A 24,157-nucleotide genomic window follows, 5' to 3' on the forward strand; every position below is an offset into this window, starting at 1 on the left:
GGGGGAGGGGGGGAAGCAAAGAAAAGAAAAAAAGTCACTATTTGGATTGGAGCCTTCCCCTTGGAATGCATCCAAGTGAGCTAGACATGAATGGCCAGTTTGGACTCACAATTCTGGAAGAAACACCTCATGTAATCATATCCAAAATGAAAGCATATTTGGGTTGCCTTTGTTTCCTCCTGTCTTGTCATTTCGTAAAGGAATTCAGTGATCTTAACTCGGGCTCAGTAATGGACTGTAAAAAGGATTTTATTAAACTGTATTCAGTCGTAGAGGACCCAAATATTGGAGTTCACAAAAGTTCCCCAAAACCAGGTTGGTCCTGGTTAGAGGAAATCTCCGGCCACATTACCAATACCTTTAAAGTTTAAACCAGGTTGGTCCTGGTCTACCTATGTCTGCAATGTTGCTCAACAATTGGAGTCAATTTCTTATTCAGTAAACATGAATGAACCCTTTTATCCAAATTTTTAAAACAAGGAGTCAGTGACAGATTGACGCCGATTTGATTCTGGATTGAATCGGAATCGGCAAGAACCCTAGAATCGGCCCTCAATCCTTCTTGGCGTGAAACAGCCGGTTCGAATCTGAATTGGTCGATTCACCAATGGTACTCAAGAATAGGATCTACAATTTTGGCACAAGATCCTAGTCCTTTCATTCTAGAAGGATTGGACTCCAAACCTCCAATTCGATGATCTTTACACAGGGTCACATAGACATTGTTCACCCATCATTTGCATAATATTCAATTATGTCAAATTTCAGACAAACAAAGCTACACAGTTATTTAAGCTATTCATTGAGGTTCTGCTAAAAATTGTAGGATTTTTTATCCTATATAAAGATCTCATATGATTCAAACACGAGATCCAAATCACATGAGACCCCATATAGCTCTAGTACATGTTATAACTTCTTGGCCATAGCTTCATTAGTTTGGTACAAACATATCCAACCCCAAACTATGAAGGCCCCAGCTTGAAGGAGAGTGATACATGTAGAAATGATCCAAAATATAAGATCCTAGATTGCTTAGAAAAGCATGAATAATAGCTTCAAGCAAACATGGATCCTGTTTTTACATCCAAACAGGAGAGGGCAATGAGCCAATGAGTACGAATCATTGAAGATACTGGCAATCTCTTCAAATCCATCTGGTAAATGCCACATGGCTCTGCGTAAAATATAAGCAAGCATGTTGAACAGGATCCATGTTTTCTCCAATGTGGGACATTCTTTTGCTTCATTGGGTTCCTCTAATGCTGCCTTAGTTCGATGGAGTGACATTACATTCTCAAAAAGTATCCAGAAACAACTAGATGAAGAGTTACAGGGGTTGATTATTCAAAAAATTGAATGGCAAACAAAATCAATAGAAGAGTTGCAGGACAACACATCTTCAACATAGTACCTGGTACTTACTGTGCCATGGGTGCAATAAGGCTTTCATTCCTTCCTAACAAGTGGACTTTCAGGGTGATAAGAGTAGCAATTCATTACATTCCACACATATAACCACCCCTCCTGAAGCCTTCCTCTCGGTTGCCACATTTCATTTTTCTTAATGAACAACCTTACATTTGTATGATGCGATCACTTTTTTTTCCCCCTTACCTTGGGTTGCAAGATGGCATTGAGAATTATAATTGCGACAGGAATATAGATGGAAGTAGGCTTGGGGAGATGAACTTCTGCAAAAAAACACTTGTGGCGATCTGGCAGTAGAAGAAAAAAGTGACCCACAGAGCAACTACCTTTCTCATGAAGAAGAATGTGTACACGTCGTGGAATATGCATATGCCAATAAAGACAGTAAGATTGAAAGTTATGATCTAGTCTCTCGCCATCTGTTGAGAAGAATTTGGCAAATTCAAATTTTGCATTTGTTGTTGGCTTTTTCACTGACCTCACAAACTATAATCTCCTTAGCCGTTTTCTTGAAGATTGCAGCCACATGACCATCAGTGTTGCTGAAATCTGTAAGGCTTGAAGGTGCTAGGAACTCCATTTTTTACCTACAAAAAACAGGGTTATAGATAGATATGATCAAAGAATGCAAGCCACTGAGAAAAGAATAAGATTTTAAGATTGAGGGCAATACTTACAGATAAGTCCAAACAATAAAGAACTTCCAACACTTAAGAATTGCCCTGACTGCAAGGTCCCATATATGTTCTCCACAGTGGTTCAGTCTTCCCATCCACCAGCATCGTTGACAGTTTGGATTCTCCATACGCATGTAAAACATAATTTTCCAACTTTGTTGACTAGAATTTAAAGTTACTTAAAATGGGGAAACGGATGAAGTTATTTGAATTCAGAATTAGTTAGAATTTACCGTTGAACCCAAAGAATGAACATGTTGAAGAATTGACTTCTTACTCCCTGCTGTAAGTGATAGTCCGGTGACATATCTTGGAGTTAAGTCATCAGACACCCATCAGCATTCACTGCAGGATATAAATTAATATTGAGTTAATATGAAAGCAGACAAGTCAAGGACATATCATGACTATAAAGTGCGCATGGGAGGGGAGGTTGGGAAAACCTTTATCTGATAGTTATAGTTTTTTAAGACCAAACAAGGCACTAAAACATTCATTGTTAGAATAGGGGTTAAATATGCCACAGGGGCACACTAGGACTTTTCCCTCTCCACGGGCCCTATTTAGAGTGGGGCAGCTGGATGGGGGGTTATACTTGTAATAATGTTATGTTTTTTGACTTGTACTCCTGTTATGACTCTATTTTGCATATTATAAATAAAGGGTTTGTGTGATCAGTTAGATAACTCAAGCATTATTGTACTCCTGTCATGACTCTATTTTGCATATTATAAATAAAGGGCTCGTGCGATCAGTTGGGATCACTCAAGCATTCTCCCCATTCTTGCTGTTAACATGATCAGAGCCAAATTTTCTGATCTAGGTTTTTCAGCCACCTTTCATCTCTTCTTCCAAAATCGCAAGCCTTTCCTCTCTCATCTTCCATCTTCTTCGCAAGCCTCCATCTTCTCCTACCCTTTCCTTCCTAATTACTTATAGGACAGTACTAATGAGGTGATTCATATGAATTTAGTTGCTGTCCCACACAGCACCTCAATGTTCTAAACCAAAAAAACCTTGTAAGAATTGATTACGGTTCTTCCCCTCCATACGATTTTTAATTCTTCTCTTCTTGAAGTTTCTTTCTTCCTAATTTTAAGAACAAATCTCCACCTATTAAAGATCAAGTATAGAAACCTGGAAGGCTCATCACTACTTGCAAGATTGATATCTCTCTTCACCTGCGATTTCCCAAAAAAATTTAGGGTTTTTTCTCCCAAAACCCTGGTTCGATTGACTTTGGGGTTCCCTCCATCAGAATCAGTTAAGATATGGAGGAAGCCTTCCTTACCCCTACAGAGGAGTTCGATAGCCCTGTGGCCCTATCTGCCAAGGTTTTTTTTTTTTGATGAATAAGTAATTCAATACCAAGGAGAAGAATATACAAAGGGAAGAGAGGGGAGGGGGAGAAAGCACAAAACCCACAAGGGGCAATCAAAAGCCCAAAAGATTAACTAAGGGATACAGCCGATGGAGGGGAGGATGATAGAAGAAGGGAGACCCCAGGAGACAACAATGGGCCTGTTCATCTAAGTTTGGTGGAAACATCAAAGTAGATGGTCTTCCAAATCCCATCCAAGGAGTGGGAGTTGGGAGTCCATCTACCTAGGTTTCACTCCATCCAGAGGTGGGAAAATCCTATCCAAGGAGCGGGAGTTGGGAGTCCATCTACCTAGGTTTCACTCCATCCAAAGGTGGGTGATGGTGGTGCAAAAGGCTAGTTTACCAGCAGTGTCGCAAACGGTGGAGCCACTATAGGTCATGTCTACCCAAAGCCACTCTCAGGGAACAGGGAGGATGGTTCAGGTGGAAGGCCAACAAGAGCACAAGACCTTTTTCCAGATGGAAGCAGAGAGAAAGGGTAAAAGAAAAAGAGATGGTCAACATCCTCAGTACCCTACCAGCACAGACAACAGGAGGTGGAAACCTGAGTGTGGCGGTAGCTGAGGAAGGACTGAGTAAGAAGACAGTAAGAGAGGGCATGCCAGGTAATGAAGCTATGGCGGGGGATATGGCCTTTGAACCAAATGATATTTCTCCAAAGAATGGGAGGTCTTTAGAGCAGACAAAATTCCAGGCAGAAGCATAGGAGAAGTAGCTCGAGGAGGAGGGGGTCCAAATGATGGTGTCCGAAGAGCCCCGGCGCTCGGGGGAAATGAGAGGGAGAGTAGACCAGAGATCAGCAAGGGGGAGGGAGGAGGGGAGGGGACCAGCCAGTAGGAGAGAGGATTGAATCAAAGATGGTCAAGTGAGACGAGCCAGACGCCGCAATGATTCAAGGGGAGATAAGGGGAGAAGGTTGTGTGTGTGTAATCCTCTTCTTTGAAGATTTTGAAAACCTTAAATGGGCCATCTCTTCAGTTCTTCATTAGAATTAGATATAACTTGGAGGAGTTCTTCCCTACCCCTACTGGGCAATTCAATCCAAGTATTGGCTTTTTCTGAGGCTGGTTTTGAAGGTTTGGTATTTCTCCCAATTTTTTGTTAACTTCTCCCTATTATCATCATGTTTAGAGTAACTATTGTATCTACTGCAACCTTAGACGTTGATGGGAAAGGTCACAATAAATATATTCCTTTAGGTGCTTGCTCTGTGAAATTGGATGGAACTATCTCATCTGGTCTAGAATAATTTATTTTACGATTACTGGCAGAGGTCTCAGACTCTCACCAGATATATCACAGGAAAATCAAAGAAACCCTCTAAGGAGGGTACTCCTCAGGACAAATGGATAACCAATGACTCTCTGGTAATGAATTTTCTGATCAACTCTATACATCAATCTATCTCGAGAGGATTCTTGTTGTTAGAAATTATTTCTCAAATCTTAGCTGCTGCCAAAGAAACCTATGGACAAATAGGAATGATGCTCATGTGTTTGATCTTCGCAAGAAAGTGCGTACTACTACTCAACAGTACCTCTATGTGTCCAAGTATTATGCTGAACTTCGAACTCTATGGTATGAACTTGATCACTTTGCAGACCATCATCCATTTAGTGTTGAAGAAATTGCTCTTTATGCAAAATATGTGGATAAAATTAGGGTGTATGATTTCTTGGTTGGTTTGAATGTTGAGTATGATCAAATTTGTGTTCAGGTACTTAGAAGACTTCCCTTCGCTACTCTAGAATAGTCCTTTACCTTGGTTCACATGGAGGAGTGTCATCATAACTCCATGCTTCACACTCCTACTGAGAAATCAGCTCTACAAGCTGGTTCTACTACTTCTGAGGGAGCTGCCAGTACCAATGACACTACCAAGGAAGTGAACTGTAAACACTACAACAAATCATACCATACCAAAGCCACATGTTAGAAACTTCATGGGAAACCAGATGATTTTGAAGCTAAATATGCTTGTGGTAAATCCAAGAACAAGGCCTATTAAGCTAAAACAGTTGACAAACGTTTTGCAGTTGCTACTAGTTTGTCCCAAGAGGAACTCCAGGCTTTCAGACGTATGCTTCAAACTTCCAATTCATCAGCACCTGCCAATTCTCTAGTTCCTTTAGGTTCCAACTTTGTTTATTTAGGTATCTTGTTTGGTGGTCATTGTGCATCGGTAGTCTCCAGTCCTTGGATCATTGACATCGGTGCCACTGATCATATGACTGGTTCTTCTAAGCTTTTCCACCAGTATTCACCCACCTCAGGCAAAGAAAAAGTGAGGGTTGCAGATGGCACCCTATGTTAGAATATAAGGATGGAAAGAGAACAAGGAAAAGAGAGATTGGAGAAGAAGAGGAGGAAGAGGAAGAGGAAGAAGGAGAGAAGAGAATGGTGGAATGTTGTGTGTAGAGAAAAGATTCTCTACCACATATATATTACTTCACTTAACAAGATATATGAAATTACATACACCTCCCTAGGGAGGTAAAAGGGAAAAAGAAAGAACAATAAGTGACTAGAGTAAAATACACTTGACCCTAAAGTACCCTTATTATATAAACTCTACACTTCTATCTTTGGAAAGGGTTCTATTCAGTGTTCTACTTCTTTCACTTTAAATTCGGGCTTACATATCCTTGATTTTACTACCAATCTACTATCTATGAGTAGATTTACTAGGGACTTGAATTGTAAGTAACATTTTCCTTCCCACTGCATTTTTCGGGATTTGACAACAAGGAAGACGATTGGATGTGGTAAGGTGGAGGGTGGTCTCTGTTTGCTTGATGATGGTTGTCTTCCTACAGCTGCGGTCTCTACTACTCCTCATCAGCTACATTTTGTCTCCTCTAATCTGCAATAGTGGCATTATCATTTAGGACATCCTCCTCTTGGAACAATATTTCTTTTATTTCCGTAATTAGTTAAACAATGTAATTGGGATGACTTTTTTTTGTGAAGCCTATATTCTGGCTAGAAAAACTTGTTCTTATTATTTTCCATTAAATAAAAAAAAATTATGAACTCTTCTGTTTGGTTCACTCTGATGTGTGGGGTGCATCTCGTCAGACGTCTATCTCTGGTAAACGTTGGTTTGTGTCTTTTATTGATTATCACTCTCGCACAACGTGGGCGTATATGATGCAGCACAAAAGTGAAGTGTTTAATTGTTTTCAACGCTTCCATAAGATGACTCAGACTCAATTTAATGCTACCCTGAAAATTTTTCTTAGTGATAATGGTACTGAATATATGGAGGGTTAGTTCCAAAGGTACCTTGTTGAACATGGGATCCTTCACCAAACTAGTTGCATTGGCACTCCCGCTCAGAATGGGATTATTGAACGTAAGAATAGACACTTATTGGACATTGCCCATGCAATGATGTTTGCTAGATAGGTTCCCTCTCAATATTAGAGTGATGCTGTCCTGATTGCTGCCTACTTGATCAACCACATACCTACTAGGGTTCTCGATTCTCGTACTCGTGTTGCTGTTCTTCATGGGGATAACTCCTTTCTAGTTCCCCCGAAGACTTTTGGGTGTGCTTGCTAAGTTAGGGATCACCATTCACTAAGAAAATTGGAACCTCGTAACATCAAGAGTATCTTTCTAGGTTATTCTCCTACTCATAAAGGATACAAGTGTTACCATCCTCCTACTAGGCGTACCATAGTCACCATGGATGTTGTGTTTCATGAATCTTTGGGCTATTATTCCTTACCATCTCTTTAGGGGGAGTCCGATATTGACAGTGAAGAGCCGACTATAAATCTGCTTGCTCCACCTTCAGTGTATATACCATCTCCGACAGAGAGTAAGGGGATAGAGACTACTGATGTTCCAACTTAGGGGGAGATTGAGACCATTGTTCCAGTTTAGGGGGAGAATGAGACCACTGCTCCTGCCCAGGAGGAGTTGACTCCTGTACAATGTACTATTGGTGAATTTTAGAGATAGATTGATAATTCAACTCTTCAAGTCAATCGTAGGGGTCACACCAGAAATAAACTTGAGACCACTACCACCACTACAACACCTTTACACATCCCCTCGCCATCCTTGTATCCAAAACCAATTGATCCTATTGTGACAGGTTTAATTTCTTCTTCTGACCAACCTATTGCTCTTAGAAAAGGCACAAGGACTTGCACTCAACACCCCATATCCCATATTGTTTTATATGATTCCCTTTCTCCCTCCTATTATGATTTTTTGTCTTTTATTTCTTCTATTTATGTTCCCTATAATTAGCAGGAAGCTCTCGCAGATGGAAATGGAAGGCCGTAATGGTGGAAGAAATGAATGCCCTAAAAAAATATGCCACATGGGAGCTTGTGCCTCTTTCTTTTGGGAAAAAACCAATCATTTGTAAGTGGGTGTTTATGGTGAAGCAGAAGATATATAGCTCTATAAACAAGTACAAGGCGAGACTTGTGGCCAAAGGATTCACTCAGACATATGGCATTGACTACTAAGAGACGTTTGCACCAGTTGCCAAATTGACCTCTATACGAGTGTTGCTCTCATGTGCTGTGAACCTAAGATAGGATCTCCAATAACTTGATGTTAAGAATGTTTTCCTTCATGGTGAGCTAGATGAGGAAGTATATATCAATATTCCACCAGGTTTCTCCAATAAGGGAACTCAAGGCAAGGTCTGTAAGTTGAAGCGTGCTCTCTATGGTTTGAAGCAATCACTTAGAGCGTGGTTCGAGAGATTTCATAAGGCAATGACATCTGTGAGGTATATAAGCAAAGTAATGTTGACCACACATAGTTTATAAAGAGGTATGATGATAAAATTACTATTCTCGTTGTCTATGTGGATGACATTATGGTGACAGGGAATGACAATGTTGAGATTGGTTGCCTTAAGGACTTTCTTGATCGGGAGTTTGAAATAAAGGATCTTGGGAAGCTAAGGTACTTTCTTGGGATTGAAGTTAAACGATCTTTTAAAGACATATTTCTATCAAAGAGGAATTACATTCTTGATCTATTATCAGAGACTGGTTTATTGGGATGTCATCCTTATGATATACCCATGGAAGTTAGTACATGACTCAAGGAAAAAGAGGGTGAATCTATCTCTCCCATTACTCGACCTGATATTGTTATGGCTGTCACTTTATGCATGATCCTTATTCCGCCTATATGGAAGCAATCTTATATATCCTGAGGTACTTGAAGTCTGCTATAGGAAAGGGGTTCTTTTATCTCCTCATAGTCATCTCAAAGTTGAAGCTTTTATAGATACTAATTGGGTTAGATCTCTTGATAGAAAGTCAATATCAGGTTATTGTACCTTCGTGGGTGGGAATCTTGTCACATGGCGCGGCGAAAAGCAGAATGTGGTAGTTAGATCTAGTGCTGAAGCAGAGTTTCCTACTATGGCGCAAGGGATTTATGAGCTGTGGTTATGCACACTCTTTGATGATAGTGGTGTGCCTGTTCATCTTCCTATGATGCTTTACTATGATAACAAGACTGCTATCAGTGTTTCCCATAATCCAGTATAGCATGACTGTAACAAACATGTGATTGACAGACATTTCATCAAAGAGAAGCTAGATGCTGGTTTGATTTATGTTCCCTTTGTGAAGTCTAAGGATCAATTAGTTGATGTATTCACTAAGGGGTGTGCCGCAGGGGCACATTGGGACTTTCCCCCCTCCACCGACCCAATTTAGAGTGGGGAGGCTGGATGGGGGGTATACTTGTAATTGGGTTATGTTTTTTGACTTGTACTCTTGTTATGACTCTATTTTGCATATTATACATAAAAAGGTTTGTGTAATTAGTCAGATCACTCAAGCATTCTCCCATTCATAGGCAAAGAACATATGTGGGACTCAATACCTACCACTACTCGGGTTGACTTGCTCAAAAGGTAATAACCAACCAATTAACAATCCTTACACCCAGGCCAAAAGAATTTGTAGTTTACAATGACAATCCTACTGCTATATATTTTAACCAATCATTTGCCCTATCATTTCACAAGTGTTCCTCATTATGGTCCAACTTAATTTAAATTCTTATTATTTGATGCAAATATTGACCTGTTTTTGGTTTTTGAAACATCTACAAATTTTGGAATTGGAATTATTCAAATGTATCCCTTAGTCTACAATAGAATCATCATCATCAATACAGCAACAGGAGGGCAATTGCTACTTTAGGGGCTTCTGAAATGTGGGGCTTATGCTAATTTTATATTATCATGCTGTTGTTGTTTTTGTTGTTACTAGTATTTAATCACCAAATTATAATTTTTCTGTGCCTAAAGTTTTCATTTGTTCTGAATATGCTCAATTATTGAAAAATATATTTTCCATCCACCAAATCCTTTGAATGATAGTACATTATTTTCTTAGTGTACAAACCATTATCATCACTGTCATAAATTGAATTCCCCAAGCCAATAATTTGGGAGGTGTAAGATATGCTAAAGATACATATGGAAATGTTTAAGACAAATGCAATATACATTTTTGAAGCATAAAACACTATAAACAAGTAATATGTAAAATAGATCATGTATAAAAATGAAAACAAGTGCATTCAATTGATTGTGTATAAAAAAAGAGGCTTCTGCCATAAAGTAAACTACTAATATCAAATTTTTGTCAACTAGCCTAATACCTGAACCCCCTCCCCCTCTCTTGCTGTCCCATCCACCGGATCCACCCCCTCTCTACCACACACCGCCACCTCTCTTACCCACTCCATCCCCCTGCCCCCTCCTCCCCCATCCCCTTCTCCCTCCGATCCCAAACATTGGACCTCCCTCTTTAAACCTCTCCCTCACTCTTCTTCTGCTGGTCTTCCTCTCCATTACATCCCCCCTTCCATTGTCGGCAACACCAAATGTGGGTTGTCCTGGTTCTTTAGACTTTGAGATCTCAAAGTGGCACAATTGTATTGTAGGATACTTCATCAGCAGCCGTCCCCCCTTGCCTATTTTGAAAGAATCCCTCACCAATCAATGGAGACCCAATGGCACATGTTCTACCTTCTTGATGGATAATGGAATCTTCCTCTTCAAATTCTCTGATAAAGGAGATAAAAGTCGAGCTCTTGAAGGTGGTCCTTAGCAAGTGGGAAAAAGGACCATCTTTGTAGAACCTTGCTCCCTAAACCCGGTTTAATTACTGGTTGGTTCGGTTTGGTCTTGCAGGGTCCGAACCGGAAAGGGTTGACGCGGGTGCCCTATGGTGTAGACAGCAAGGGTGACGTCAAATGCGGGGTGGTCGAACAAGATTGAGCTAGTACCCGATATGATTCGCACACCAAAGACATGCCCTTGCACGTAGTTAGAATGTAAGGTTTATGATTAACAAGGGAGAAAGAGAAAAAGGAAGAAGAAGGAGAAAGGGTTGGAGAGGAAGAAGATGGAGAACAAGAAGAAGAAGAATGGTAGAATTTGTGTAGTGAGTAAAGTCTCACCCACGCCAATATATTACTTCACTAATATATTTACAAGATATTACATATACCTCCCTAAGGACGGAAATAAAAATAAAACATATAACGATAAATTACTAAACTGCCCTTAGGAACATAACTAATATCTCTAACACTCCCCCTCAAGCTGGAGAATAAATATCATGCATTCCCAGCTTGGAGGGTAGAGAACTGAACTGATGATGAAGAAGACCCTTTGTGAAGATATCAGCCAGCTGATCTCCAATCCTCACAAAAGTTGTGCATATGTAACCAATGTCAATCTTCTCTTTAATGAAATGTATGTCCATCTCTATGTGATTTGTCCTGTCATGCTGCACAGGATTGTGGGTTATACTTATGGCAGCCTTGTTGTCACAATAAAGCCTCATAGGTGCCTCAGTATCAAATCCCAACTCTTGGACCAGCCTTCTCAACCAGAGGAGTTCACACACTCCATGAGCCATGGCTCTAAATTTTGCCTCTGCACTAGACCGAGCCACCACAGTTTGTTTCTTATTCCGCCATGTAACTAGGTTTCCACCTACAAATGTGTAATAACCTGAAGTAGATCTCCTATCAGAGACTGAGCCAGCGCAATCTGCATCAGTGAAGCCTGCTATCCTCATGTGGTTAAGCCTGGCAAAAAAATAGTCTTTTTCCTGGAGAGGACTTCAAGTACCGGAGAATGCAGTAAACCGCATCCAAGTGCCCACTCGTGGGAGCATACATAAACTGACTCACCACCCCCACTGCATAAGTTATGTCTGGACGAGTCAAGGACAAATAAATGAGCTTCCCAACTAGCCTTTGATATTTCCCTGCATCAATAAGGGAAGGGTCAGCATCTTCTCCCAGCTTATGATTCTGCTCAATAGGAGAACTTATAGTCTTGCAGCCTAACATTCTTGTTTCTTTCAATAGGTCTAAAATAAACTTCCTTTGGCATATGTTTATGCCCTTCTTAGATCTAGACACTTTAATACCCTAGGAAATATTTTAAGGGTCTGAGGTCCTTAATCTCAAACTGTTGGGCTAAGTAGTTCTTCAGATTGGCTATCTCAGTCCTGTCATCACCAGTTCCCACAATGTCATCCACATAGACAATCAAGGCTGTAATGGTGCCATTACCACGCTTGGTAAACAAAGTGTGGTCAGCCTAACTTTGGGAATAACCATTTTTCAGGATAACCTATCGGAACCTTTCAAACTAGGCCTTTGGAGACTGTTTAAGGCTATACAGGGCCTTCTTAAGAAGACACACTTTTGCTGTAGCAGAAGGGAACTTAAAGCTAGGAGGAGTTTGCATATACACCTCCTCTTCTAAATCGCCATGCAAAAAGGCATTCTTCACATCCAATTGATACAATGGTCAATCCTTGTTTGCTGTCAAAGACAAAAGGACCCTTAGTGTTATGCTTAGCCACAGGAGCAAATGTCTCCTGATAGTCAATCCCATACACTTGACTGTATCCTTACACCACTAGTCTTGCTTTGTACCTCTCAATCATACCATCTGACCGGTACTAAATTGTGTAGACCCACCTGCATCCAACTGGAGTTCTCCCCCTTGGAAGGTTAACCAATTTCCAGGTACAATTTTTTTCAAGGGTCTTCATTTCCTCAGTCATGGCTTGCTTCCACTTGGGGTCAGACATAGCTTCAGAGACATTCTTGGGAATAAAAGCAGATGAGAGAGCAATAGCAAATGCAACACCTGTACGAGAGAGTCATAGGAAACAAACTGAGTTATAGGATTAGTACAAGCTCTCTTTCCCTTCCTAATAGCAATAGGAAGATCTAACTCTGATGAGGAAGGAAAGATATTACCTGACTGAAGAGGGTGGATCTCAGGATTTGGATTCAAATAGGACTCTTGGCAAGTTTTCTTGTTCCTCCTTGTGTACACAGTGGTCTCCTTTTCATTTCATAAACATGAACCGCCTCTTGAATGATCACCAACATCAATAATATCCACCTCTTTGTGTTTCCCAATGTCAAGCATAAAAGGAGAGATAGGTAATGGGGAAAGAAAAGGGATCTCATCAATAGCCTTTTCACCTCCATTATGCTCCCCCTGAAAAGGATGCTGAGAAGAGGCAAAAAAAGGTGCAAACTCAATGAAGGTGACATCTTTAGAGAGAAGCCTTCATCTAGAAGAATGATGACAACACTTGTATCCCTTGGTAGTAGAGGAGTAGCCAAGAAAGATGCATTTAAGGGCCTTGGGGTCCAGTTTAGTCTGTGAAGACTTATTAACATGGACATAACAGATACACCCAAACACTTTGGGGGGAAGGGAGAAAGAAGAGGACTGAGGAGATAAGATGTTCAAGGGAGTTTTGGAACCAAGGAGTTGTGTTGGCATATGATTGATCAAATAAGCAGCAGTAAGGAGAGCATCCGACCAAAAAGCTTTTGGAACATGCATGCCAAAGCTCCTACTGACCTCCAACAAATGGTGGTTTTTTCTCTCAATGATCCCATTTTGTTGGGGTGTGTCAACACAAGCTAGCTGATGAATAATGCCATGATCAGTAAAAAAATTCTTGAAGACCACCATACATATACTCCCCCCTTTGTCAGAACGACCAATTTTAATTTGGGAAATTTACCACGCCACCCCCTGGAGAATGCCACGATGATAAGACCATCCCCTCTGTTTCACCAAATTATTCTCAGACCCCCTACCATTAGTGACTGTTATGGAATATACCTTCCATGCTGATGTCTGCTAGTATATATTTTTTAAAATACCAAAATACTCTTGCCAAAGAGAAAGTACCTAATTTACCCCTCTCTCTCTCTCTCTCTCTCCTTCCTCTTTCATTTTCTTCCTCTCTGCGGTGGCGAACACAAAAAAGGAAGATGAAGTTGCAGAGATTGAGTAAAAGAAAGCTTCGCTCTGTTCTTTCTGTGAAAGAGAGAGAGAGAGAGCTCAGTCTAATTCTATTTTTGTTTTTATTTTCCTTATCTACGTATCCAATTCATTGCATTTTATTTGATTTACAATGCACAAGATTCTTGGTTTTCTTTTGTTTCTGGAAATAATTTTGTAGTCTAGTTTGGATCTTGGCTACGGATCTCAATTTTTCATCTATTGTTTGCTTATTGTTGATATTTCTGGATTTCTGATCTATAAAAGATAGAAGCTCTTCCTGGACTATGTGAACTAGATGTAAAATGGTATAGGGTTCTCTGTATGCTTCGAAATAAACGTTGAGCTATGGCTTCATTTTGACGAACTCTATCCCCTGCTGCTAATCATGACCAGTCTTAAAAAAACAATAGTGGATGCAGAGCAGCTAACATAGGGTTCTTTCCTACTCACTTGTCTCCTCTCTCCATCCCTCATTCTCTTTTACTCTCTTAGCATAACCACAGACCACTTCATTCGAACCCAATCCTACTCTGTAATCTGTATTCGCCCTAAATCTCTGTCAGGTATCAATCAAAGAAGCCCTGTCTAGGTTACTGTTCTGCTACTCTCTCTCTCTCTCTCTCTCTCTCTCTCTCTCTCCAACAAACAATGCTGCAATAGCTTTTCTATCATCAGAAGAAGAGATAACCACTAGGCCCAAAACGAGTCCACCAAAACAGGACTGCTTCGTCCAATCTTATTAATGAGTCCACCAAACAGTATTGCTTCGTCCAATTTTATTGACTCTTTCATGAAACCAAAATAACGAGTTGGAATAATGAAAAGAGGTTTCGACACTTGGCAGGAAAAAATGGTAAAGAAAGCCAAATGGATCTGCTCTACTCATGCTCTCTCGTTAATCATAAGCTTTGTTTGTTACTAATATCTAGAGGTAAATAAGACCCATTTCAGGGTCTTCCATTTTGAGATATGGGTGCTCACATTTTCACCCATGAAAGTCTTCTAATCATACATCTTAGTGCTCTCTCTCTCTCTCTCTCTCTCTCTCTCGTGCTTCAGGGCCGACATTGACATTAGTAAGCAAATGTGACTACATAATGTGGCCTGGAATCCTCGCCAATGCAGGCAACCTAAGTTTAGATAGCACAGGATTTGAGCTCCCAGATGGCAAATACGTTCCTTCCAGGCTCCAATAGGGTGGTCAAGACGTTTTGGGGCAGAACAGGCTGTCATTTCGACTCTGCAGGCTAAGGCACATGTTCCACCGGTGACTATGGATCAGGTCAGGTAGAATGCGACGGCGCCAATGCTGCTCCACCTGCAACACTCGCTGATTTAACATTGGGCTCCAGTAATTAGGATTTCTACGATGTGAGCTTAGTAGATAAGAACAATCTGCTTATGATGGTGGGTCCATGGGTGTGAGTGGTGAGTGAAGGTTAGGGGTATTGAAGGATTGGGCAAAATGTGATTTAGTCATGTATTTTAGTCATAAGGGTAAAATTATCATTTCAAATCCTCATTTAATAGAAACTGACGGTAAGGGGTCTAAGAATAATTTGGTGAAACAAAGGGGGTGATCTTATCATTATGACATTCTCCAGGGGGTGGCACGGTAAATTTCCCTTTTAATTTTATAACTACTATGCAACAGTATCTGAACCCTACTCAGCCGGGTCAGCATCCTAAAGTGGCTATTCCATAGGACCCTCCCGTGGGGTTAGGTGTTGGGGTACAATCGGGAGGAACACCACCTAGGGTTACACCATAAGATCAACCAGGAGGTACCCCACCGATTCCACCATTCGACACTCCTCCATTTATGATGCCTCCACCTTAGCCATACTATCCGGGCTATCCACCTTATCACCCACCAGCTACCAGTATGACAAAGGTGGTTGAGTCTTTTAAGAAATACGTGCCACCCATCTTCACCAAGGTGGGTAATGATCCAACCGAATTAAAACTGTATATCATAACCGAATTGGAATCAAAACCGAACCAAGCCAAATTGAATCAGTTTGAGTATCTAAATACGGAACCGAATCAGTTCTTGATTCGGTTATGGTCCACCTTATTATCATTTGGAACCGAACTGAATAACCAAAATCGAACCGATTGACACCCTTACGCTCTATTGTGTGCTCTCTATTGTGTCCTAGTAAAGTTCTATTAGGCAATTCATTAGGGATTGACAAAATATATATATATATATATAAAGGGAAAATTACATGATTACCCACTTTTGGGTTTCTCTTTACAAAATTACCCACCAAAAGTTTCGGATAACAAAAATACCCAAAATTAGGTTTTCCTTTACAAAATTACCCACTTGAAGTTTAAGTTAATAAAAATACCCAAAATAGTTTGAGTTTACAAAACTACCCACTCAAAGTTTCATTAATAAAAAAATACATGATTATATGTGGAAGATGAAGACTCATTATTTTGAATAGTTTTGTTGCTATCAACTTAAAAAAATGGGCACACATTTGGTTTTAAGAAATCCCGTCAGACCATTTCCAGAAATGGCACATAATTCATATTAAGAAATCGTAACCTTAAGTTTTTGTCCTTAGTAATTAACACATTTTTTACCAATGAGTGTAAATCCAGTAATTTCACATGCCCAATCATATAATGTGAAGATATTCATAATGACATAAGGTTTAGTAACTTTGAATCAATTTTTAAACCTAATTATAGCACCTTTGTGAATAAAGGGAACCCAAAGAAAGTCACAACTTGTCACTTCACCATTTTGCGACATCAAGATGCATTTCTACAGAAAAAGTAACCACACATATTGGAAATAACCTTCACTTCACCATTTTGGTGACAACAAGATTCCGCACTGGAGAAAAACTAAACACACATACTGGAAATAACCCTACTAACACTACCACAATCAGCCACCATATCCATGGACAAACTTCAATAAATCCCCATCCAATTAAGAACAGGAAAATTAGATGTCCCTTCCCTTCTTGTCCTTTTCCCATGCAAGATGCTGTAACTAAGAAACTAAAAACAAGCTTCCAAGATCCAAACTTGGTGAATCAATGTCGACCATTAAGAAGATTGCATTGGGTCAAACCTTACCAATGGCATTCTGCAGCTAACCTACTAATGATGCAAGGAAACCAGGTTCAATCTATGAACCAGAATGATGCAGGAAAGTCAGAGAAAAAGAGCTATTCTCTAATGTTATAAGAGAGTCATTGTTGAAAAAGAAGTCAATAGGAGGCCTTTTTTTGGGGGGAGGGGTTTAAAAGTTTGTACTTCGAAATGGAAGTGAAGGAAAATGATGTTGAAACTTGGGGATTTCTCTCATTTACTGTAGTATAAGTGATTCCTACAAAATGATGTTTGTGTTTGTTTTTGTTTCATGTAGGACTACAGAATTTGAGGCTTTCCAACCATAAAAGGTGTTTGCACTTGACAAGCATCCAGTAGATTATCAAGGAACAAGAGGTGTCAAACATATAGTAGAAATTGCACTCCAACAAGGTTTGTTGTAACAGAGTGAAATTCGGACATTCTATCCAAGAATTTTCCATTTCTTCTATTCCCACCCACCCCATCTTTTATATTATTCACCTGAGAACTCATGGCTTAATTTTCACTTATGTTTTCTCCCTTTTCTGAGCATTAGAAGTTAGAACTCCCAATGTCTCAGAAAAGAGAAGCAAGACTTTTTTGTTACAATCAAGTGTAATAGTGAAGAACAAAGAACTGAATGTGAATTAAATATTAGTGAAAAGGTTGTTAACATGGCATCATGACCGACATCCAAGATGTACCATGTTTAAGACATGTGGCAAGATGATCTTGTCAAACTCACTGTTGGTTTTGGTGAATTACACTAGCTTTGGTTTGTGATCTAGCTCATAAACCTTGTATATGAGATTTATTCCTTGTATTTTCAATCATTAAATAAGTTTCCATGTTGGGTACCAGATCTGGATAAATCGCAGCTTGATGCACGTGGTTCTACTATTTGGTGCAAAATCTGTATGGATCTTGCATATAAATCATTTGTTTAATTTTGAGAACATTTGGTTATGATATGCTTTGTATTTAATGTACTTCTACGTGGATTTAATGTAATTCTATGTGGTACTAATGTACTATTCACCCTGACTCCTCCACTAATTAATATTTGGTCCACCTCAACTTTTTTTTTTCTTGGCTATACTAACTCTTGGGAAATTGTTTATGTTATGTTTCTTAGTTTCTTGTTTCTCTATTTGTGCACAACTTTTTTCCTTGTAAGTTCATATGAAACTAACACTGAGTGGCTTTAATTGATTGCAGATTAAGGGTCTTCTGAAGGAACATTTAAATGGAAAGATAGTCAGAGGATCAAGTGAGAAATTTGAATCTAGTGCATCAGTATAACAAATTTCTCGCAATTTTAACGAAATGGTAGTTAAAAGTAAAGATCTTTGGATCATCAAGTTCTTCGCACCACGGAAAGTGTTTATCATTTATAATGACTTTAGTTGGTTCCACAAGGTAATCATAGGATTGCATCACACTCTGTACTCCAGGGTCATTGCAAGGGTCAACTAGCCTTTTTTTTACATCTCTATCAGTGAAAATTATGTAATAACTTCTTTAATGCTCCTAAGGTGAGCACTACTGCACAACATTTGCAGGACTCACAATTTAATGCTCCTAAGGTGAGCATTACTATTTATATGTTTCTCTTAAATGAAATAGGAAGACACATATAGTAACCCAACAAAATTTTAAAATAAAAGGGAGAAATAGATTTTACTAACCTCGCATTCCTTAAGTTGATCAAGCTCTTGCCGATACGGTCTATAGCAATTATGAATGTTGTCAGTTCTGCGCCGGCATTTCCATCTAACAGCTCGGGGGAAAGGCCTACATAGGCGAACAACATCTGGTCTACCAACCCCTAGGCGCTCATAAGCCCATACCCATAAGTTAAATTTGAAATCCATGTTAAACATGCATCATGAATAACAAACACTAAGATATGCTAATAAAGTATAGGTCAAAAGAAAGAAGCCAGATAGACTTGAACCAATTTTCCTAAAATTCACAAGCATGATCATGTCCCAAATTAGTAAGATTAACGTACTGTAAACAGGGTCATTGAACCTCCAATATTAGCAGTGTTCTTCCTTGAGGCACACATCAATGCCCTATACAAGAAAGCTAAAGTAGCAGCACCCCATGCATATTATGCACATTCAACAAAATCAGCAAGCAATGGTAGATATGAAACACTAACCATATTTCCGGATGTGTTAGCAAATATGGTAGTTCCAAGAAGATGCAACAAATATGCCCGGGTAGCACGAATAACATCTATTTCAGAAGCATTGTTTGCAGATGGGAAAATTGGTTCCTCAACCATGTTAGCTTCACACAACCACTCCGTAGAGCCTTCGTGTTGGTAGGATCTGAGGGATGTTGTCCAAGTACCATGCCTAGTATATCCTCAGCCTCCTTGTACATTTTTCCAGTAACAGCCTTCCCGATTACTCTAAGACCCAAAATATATGCCACATCTTCCAAAGTTATAGTCATCTCAAATTGTGGCATGTGAAATGTATTAGTCTCATTTCGCCACCTATCCACCAATGCTGTCAATAGACACAGATCCATTTGGAAATGCCCTATAAGGCGTAAGTATTTGAATCCAGCAATCTCAACTAACCGCTTTTTCTCTTTACTCAACTTCCACTCAGTGGACGTTCGACTATGCTCATTACTCCGTAGCACATGTCTCTTCTGAAAAAGGGTAAATTTGAAACAAGAAACTTAGTGGTCATATATTTTATGCATGAAAAAAACAAAGATTATATTACACGTAGATACAACAAATATATTACCTCACCCTTCCAGATCAACTCTGAAACGTGATTGGATTGATCATATAGAACAATGTCCGTACTTGATATATCTTTATCAATGGATGCTCCAATTGACAATACTGAATCATCTACAACATTACTAACCATGGCTTGCCCTCCAACGTCTCCACTATCAGTAGATTCATATTCACCCTCCAAATTTCCAGACATACTAGAATATGTCCACGCCCTAGAAGGTGGGTTGTTCTCACCATGCATTGCTCTTTTTTCTGAGATTCTTCGTATAATGTCCAATTGGAGAGGATCCACCGACATTATGCACCTGACACATGATCCAAAACGTATAGTTAATTATAACATTAATTTCAATAATAAAGAGAAGATAAATTGGATATTGAAATATCTAATACTAGATCCACAAATGTTCTTCTTTAGTATGTCACTATTGTTGCAATAATTACACTCTTTATGGTTGCAATATCTAGTCATCAAAGTATAATACTCAAAGAGGTGGATATGCAATGTGGGTATATTCACCCAATACGTAGACTAGACAACAACATCCTAAACCTTATTCCAACTTAACAAGGTCGCCTACATGGAGATTTCCAACAATGGCGAGCACAAGGAACTATGCAAAAAGATTGACAATTTATGGATAATTATAATAAGTGTTGGTTATATTCATCCAAAAAAATAATAATAAGTGTTCGCTGTCAACTTGACGCACTATTAATCCAAATTTACTGAATTTAGTAAATGAACGTCATAGCAAAGATGATCCTAACATGAAGGATTAGTTCGAAAATTATTTTAATAGGTCTTAAGTGCCTTCTGTGGTTAACTGGTCATCATGGCAATCTTGTATTAGTTTCTGAAATCCTAATATTTGTAGTATGAGAAGTATAATGGTATAACCTATAAAAATAGTTGAGATGTGGTTTTGGTTCTTTATGCTTATTTCTTCTTTTTTCTTCTTAAATGAATTTTAAGAACATAGCCAAAGAGGGCCAAAAAAATGAAAAACAGGGGACGCTACTACACCCGTAACATTCCATTGTTCCATACTTTCTTTTTTGTTCTCACTTGAATTGAGAACTCAAGCATATTCCCCTACACCAATTGCTTAAGAATATATCATAATCCTCAAATAAATAGCCACATCTGGTCCCTTCCCGATTCAGCCAAAATCTTTTCTCTACTTCCATTGTAGAATTCAGAGGATCTCCAAATTTGGACGGTTCTAAAACCAACAAGAATAATTTCCACCCACAAAAGAGAGAGTGTACTGCATTGAAATTGAGCAAAATTAGATAGACCCATGCACATCCACTTGAACTCCAAAAGTAAGCTGTTGTCGAGTCTCAATTTTTTTGGCATTACAATTAGTTGTCCTGAATATTCTATTTCACACCACTTACAGAGGAATTAGATTCATGCCCAAGGTTCCCACCCACCCCGGTTAGCCCCATAAAAGTAGATAGATATCCTTGTGGTGATAACAACCACCAACGATGCCTGGCTGGGGACTATTGCCCAAAAGAGAAAGATCCAACATTCCTATACTGTCGGACAATCAAAACTACCTTGGAAGGGAAAGTCAAATTTTTCAGGTAGAATAACTCATCAAACGGCTACTCTCAGGGCTACATACCTGAGCATCCAATATGAGATTCATACAATTGCAGTCCTTTTCAGCCCCACTCACAAAGATGGTTACAAGGTAAGACACAAAAAAATCTAAATATAACAAAATTGGATTCAGATTAAATTCATCTGTTACGCACTAAAGCTTCAAATTTGACTTTAAAATCCATGTTAAATACACCCAGTGTAATTTCATTATTATCATTATTATTAATATTTAGAAACTCACAGCTTCTGTCTAATATTTTAATATTAAAACTCCTAGCTTGGTGGAAAAGTTGAGCTTGTAAATCCACAAATTTATAGAAAAAAAGACAATCATCACATGATCTAGATACCTAAGACAATAATATTATTAACCATAATAAAATAACCTCCCCTCCTCCTGTGATGATATCCTTTTTTTTTCCCTATTTCATTCACTTGATGAAATAAGCAGGCTAGGATTTTTGGTATTAACTTCATAATCCAATGCATTTGCCAACACAACCTAGTGATATTAATCGACAAAACACTTGCATCAGATTTAATTGTTCCTGATACTGTTTGGAACACTTGTAAGCATACATAAACTTGATGGACAGAAAAATTCCAATGGAAAGCATGGTTATAAAACACTCTAGATCTTGAATTGAATCAGAATTTCCTTCCATATTGAAATTATTTCTTCCTCCCCTACCCCCCCCCCAACCCTCTAGTAAATAAAGGAAGCCAATTAATTATATAAAAGTCAGACACACGATAACAATTTAATGGGTAAATTTTTATTTTCTTCTCTTTTTCATTTTGCAATGCTAAGAAAGAGTTATAATTATTATTACGCAATAAGCACCACTCTGCAGCCATTATTTTTATTTATTTATTACCTTTTTTTATTATTGAAACTGGACTTGTAATAAAACTGTAGAAATGTGGTGCGGAATTGTATTCTATGTTTTGGTAAAGGCCCCATGGGCATATGTAAGCGAAGCCTAAATTTCCTGACCAATGTCCAATAAAGATGCTACAAAGAAGAAATTTATTGGGAAACTAGATCCAATTCCAGCATAGAACATTAAAATGTGCAAAAATGAGAAAACCCCACAATGAGAAACATATCTTTGCTTCCCACAGAAGAAGAACTACATTCTTACAGTTTCCAACCCCCTTTTCATTGTAGAGGCATTGTATAGTTTTGCGGTTTAATATACCTGCCGGCCCTAAAAAGGTCTAAAGACTTAACAACCACACCAATGCTTAGTTTAAGCTTTCTATGCTTCCTAATTTGACTCCACGCTCTTAAACCTTTTCAGCCCTTTCAATGAAATCAAACACAAACCAGCAAGCTGGATTTCCATCCTATTTTAAACCATAAATTCCTGACCTGCCACAATTTTCTTATGAAATTGAAATTTTCTACTATCAAACTCCAGTTTTAGTTTAACAAGAAAATCTAATCTCATCATTGTTCCTCAACCATTAAACCATCGGTTAACAATTCCAAACTGTTTCAGATAAGATCTTACACCATTTCCAGAAACCATAGAGCATGTTGTAATTCCATTGATTCCATTGAGACATTACATCAAACACCTACTAGGCTACTAGTCACCAACACTACAATGAACCATAACTATGTACTCTATTTTTTTAGTTTGAACAATTGAACGTGCCATTCATAATAATAATAAAAACAGTAATAATAATAACGAAAGACCCATGTACGGTACAAAGATCAAGATATAAGTTTCTGTGAATTCATCGAATAAAAGAGAACAAGAATGAAAATGCTATGAACCAATATCAGAAATGTGACTCCCATTCTCAAAGGAATAGTAAGAGGTTCGAACGAACCAACATGGGAATGGGATTCGTTCCATTCTCTGTGTAGTGGGAAAAAAAAAATTAAAAGAACACAGATTACAAAAACAAACTTAGGTGTAAGACATGGAAAACTGAAACATCAAAAGATCATTGTTTACCTCAAGTTATGGGAAGAAGATGACCGATGGTAAGGTTTGTTGATCCCAACAGAGCACTCACGCAGACCCATGAACAAACATTGGAATGGGATTCTTTCGATTCTCTGTGAAGTGAGAAAAAAAAAGAAAAAAGAACACACAGATTACAAAAACAAAAAACGTATGACATGGAAAATAGGCTGAAAACAAAATCTTTGTTCACCTCAGATGAACATCCAACCCGAAGAAGATGAACGATATCGTGGGTCTAAGTTGTCTCCCCTCCTTTGTCTTTCTCCCATGGAGATGGAGCAGAGCCAGAGCCGGAGCCGGAGCAGCACCAGAAGAAGCGACAGGAACAACAAACGGTTCCAAGAGAAGAAACTTCAGAATCGTAAACTGGAGGAGAGCACTCACGCAACACCAATTCTCTCCCCTCCTCTGTCTCTCTCTGTGTGTGAATGAGAAGTCGATGGGTGAGTCACGGATTCTTCTCCCTCGAGTCCTTCTCCCGCCGTGCTTCTCCCTCCATTCTATTTAAGCCCTAAATCTCCTGAAACCAGCAACAAGTCTCCCTCCTCTCGGAAATCCATAGTCCGAAGACTCCGAACAACTGAAATCAGCAACCCATTCTTTCCCCTTTCGGAAATACATAGTCCGAACAGAAACTTAAGCCCTCAAGACGCGATCGGATCATCGGACTTTAAAGAATCGATTGTAGAAGACGATTAGAAACAAAATCGGAATTTTTTTCACCGATTGGAACATGAATCGAGTTCAATGCGTAGGGATACGAAGTCTGGCGTACGGCTTCCACTGTTTGGGGTATTTCGGTAATACGCAAACTAGTTTTGGGTATATATGTTGAGTGAAACCCATCGTGGGTAT

General features: G+C 39.0%; 1 protein-coding gene and 1 long non-coding RNA gene across 2 annotated transcripts; both read right to left on the reverse strand.

Moving 5' to 3' along the window:
- Positions 1-1,274: 1,274 nt before the first annotated feature.
- LOC122057598 lies at positions 1,275-18,773 on the reverse strand. The gene is made up of 3 exons (XR_006133575.1): positions 18,618-18,773; positions 2,109-2,453; positions 1,275-2,018 (listed from the first exon to the last, which is right to left on the reverse strand). It is a non-coding gene; the product is annotated as an uncharacterized LOC122057598 (long non-coding RNA).
- Positions 18,774-19,046: 273 nt separating this feature from the next.
- On the reverse strand, positions 19,047-24,078 carry LOC122057597 (protein MAIN-LIKE 2-like). Its single transcript, XM_042619753.1, has 4 exons — positions 23,493-24,078; positions 23,291-23,394; positions 19,701-20,004; positions 19,047-19,599 (listed from the first exon to the last, which is right to left on the reverse strand). The coding sequence occupies exons 2-4, from the start codon at positions 23,359-23,361 to the stop codon at positions 19,174-19,176; spliced, it is 801 nt and encodes a 266-aa protein (XP_042475687.1). The 5' UTR covers positions 23,362-23,394; positions 23,493-24,078; the 3' UTR covers positions 19,047-19,173.
- Positions 24,079-24,157: the final 79 nt, after the last annotated feature.

This window comes from Macadamia integrifolia, chromosome 12 (assembly GCF_013358625.1).
Source record: "Macadamia integrifolia cultivar HAES 741 chromosome 12, SCU_Mint_v3, whole genome shotgun sequence".
Classification (NCBI taxonomy): Eukaryota; Viridiplantae; Streptophyta; class Magnoliopsida; order Proteales; family Proteaceae; genus Macadamia; species Macadamia integrifolia.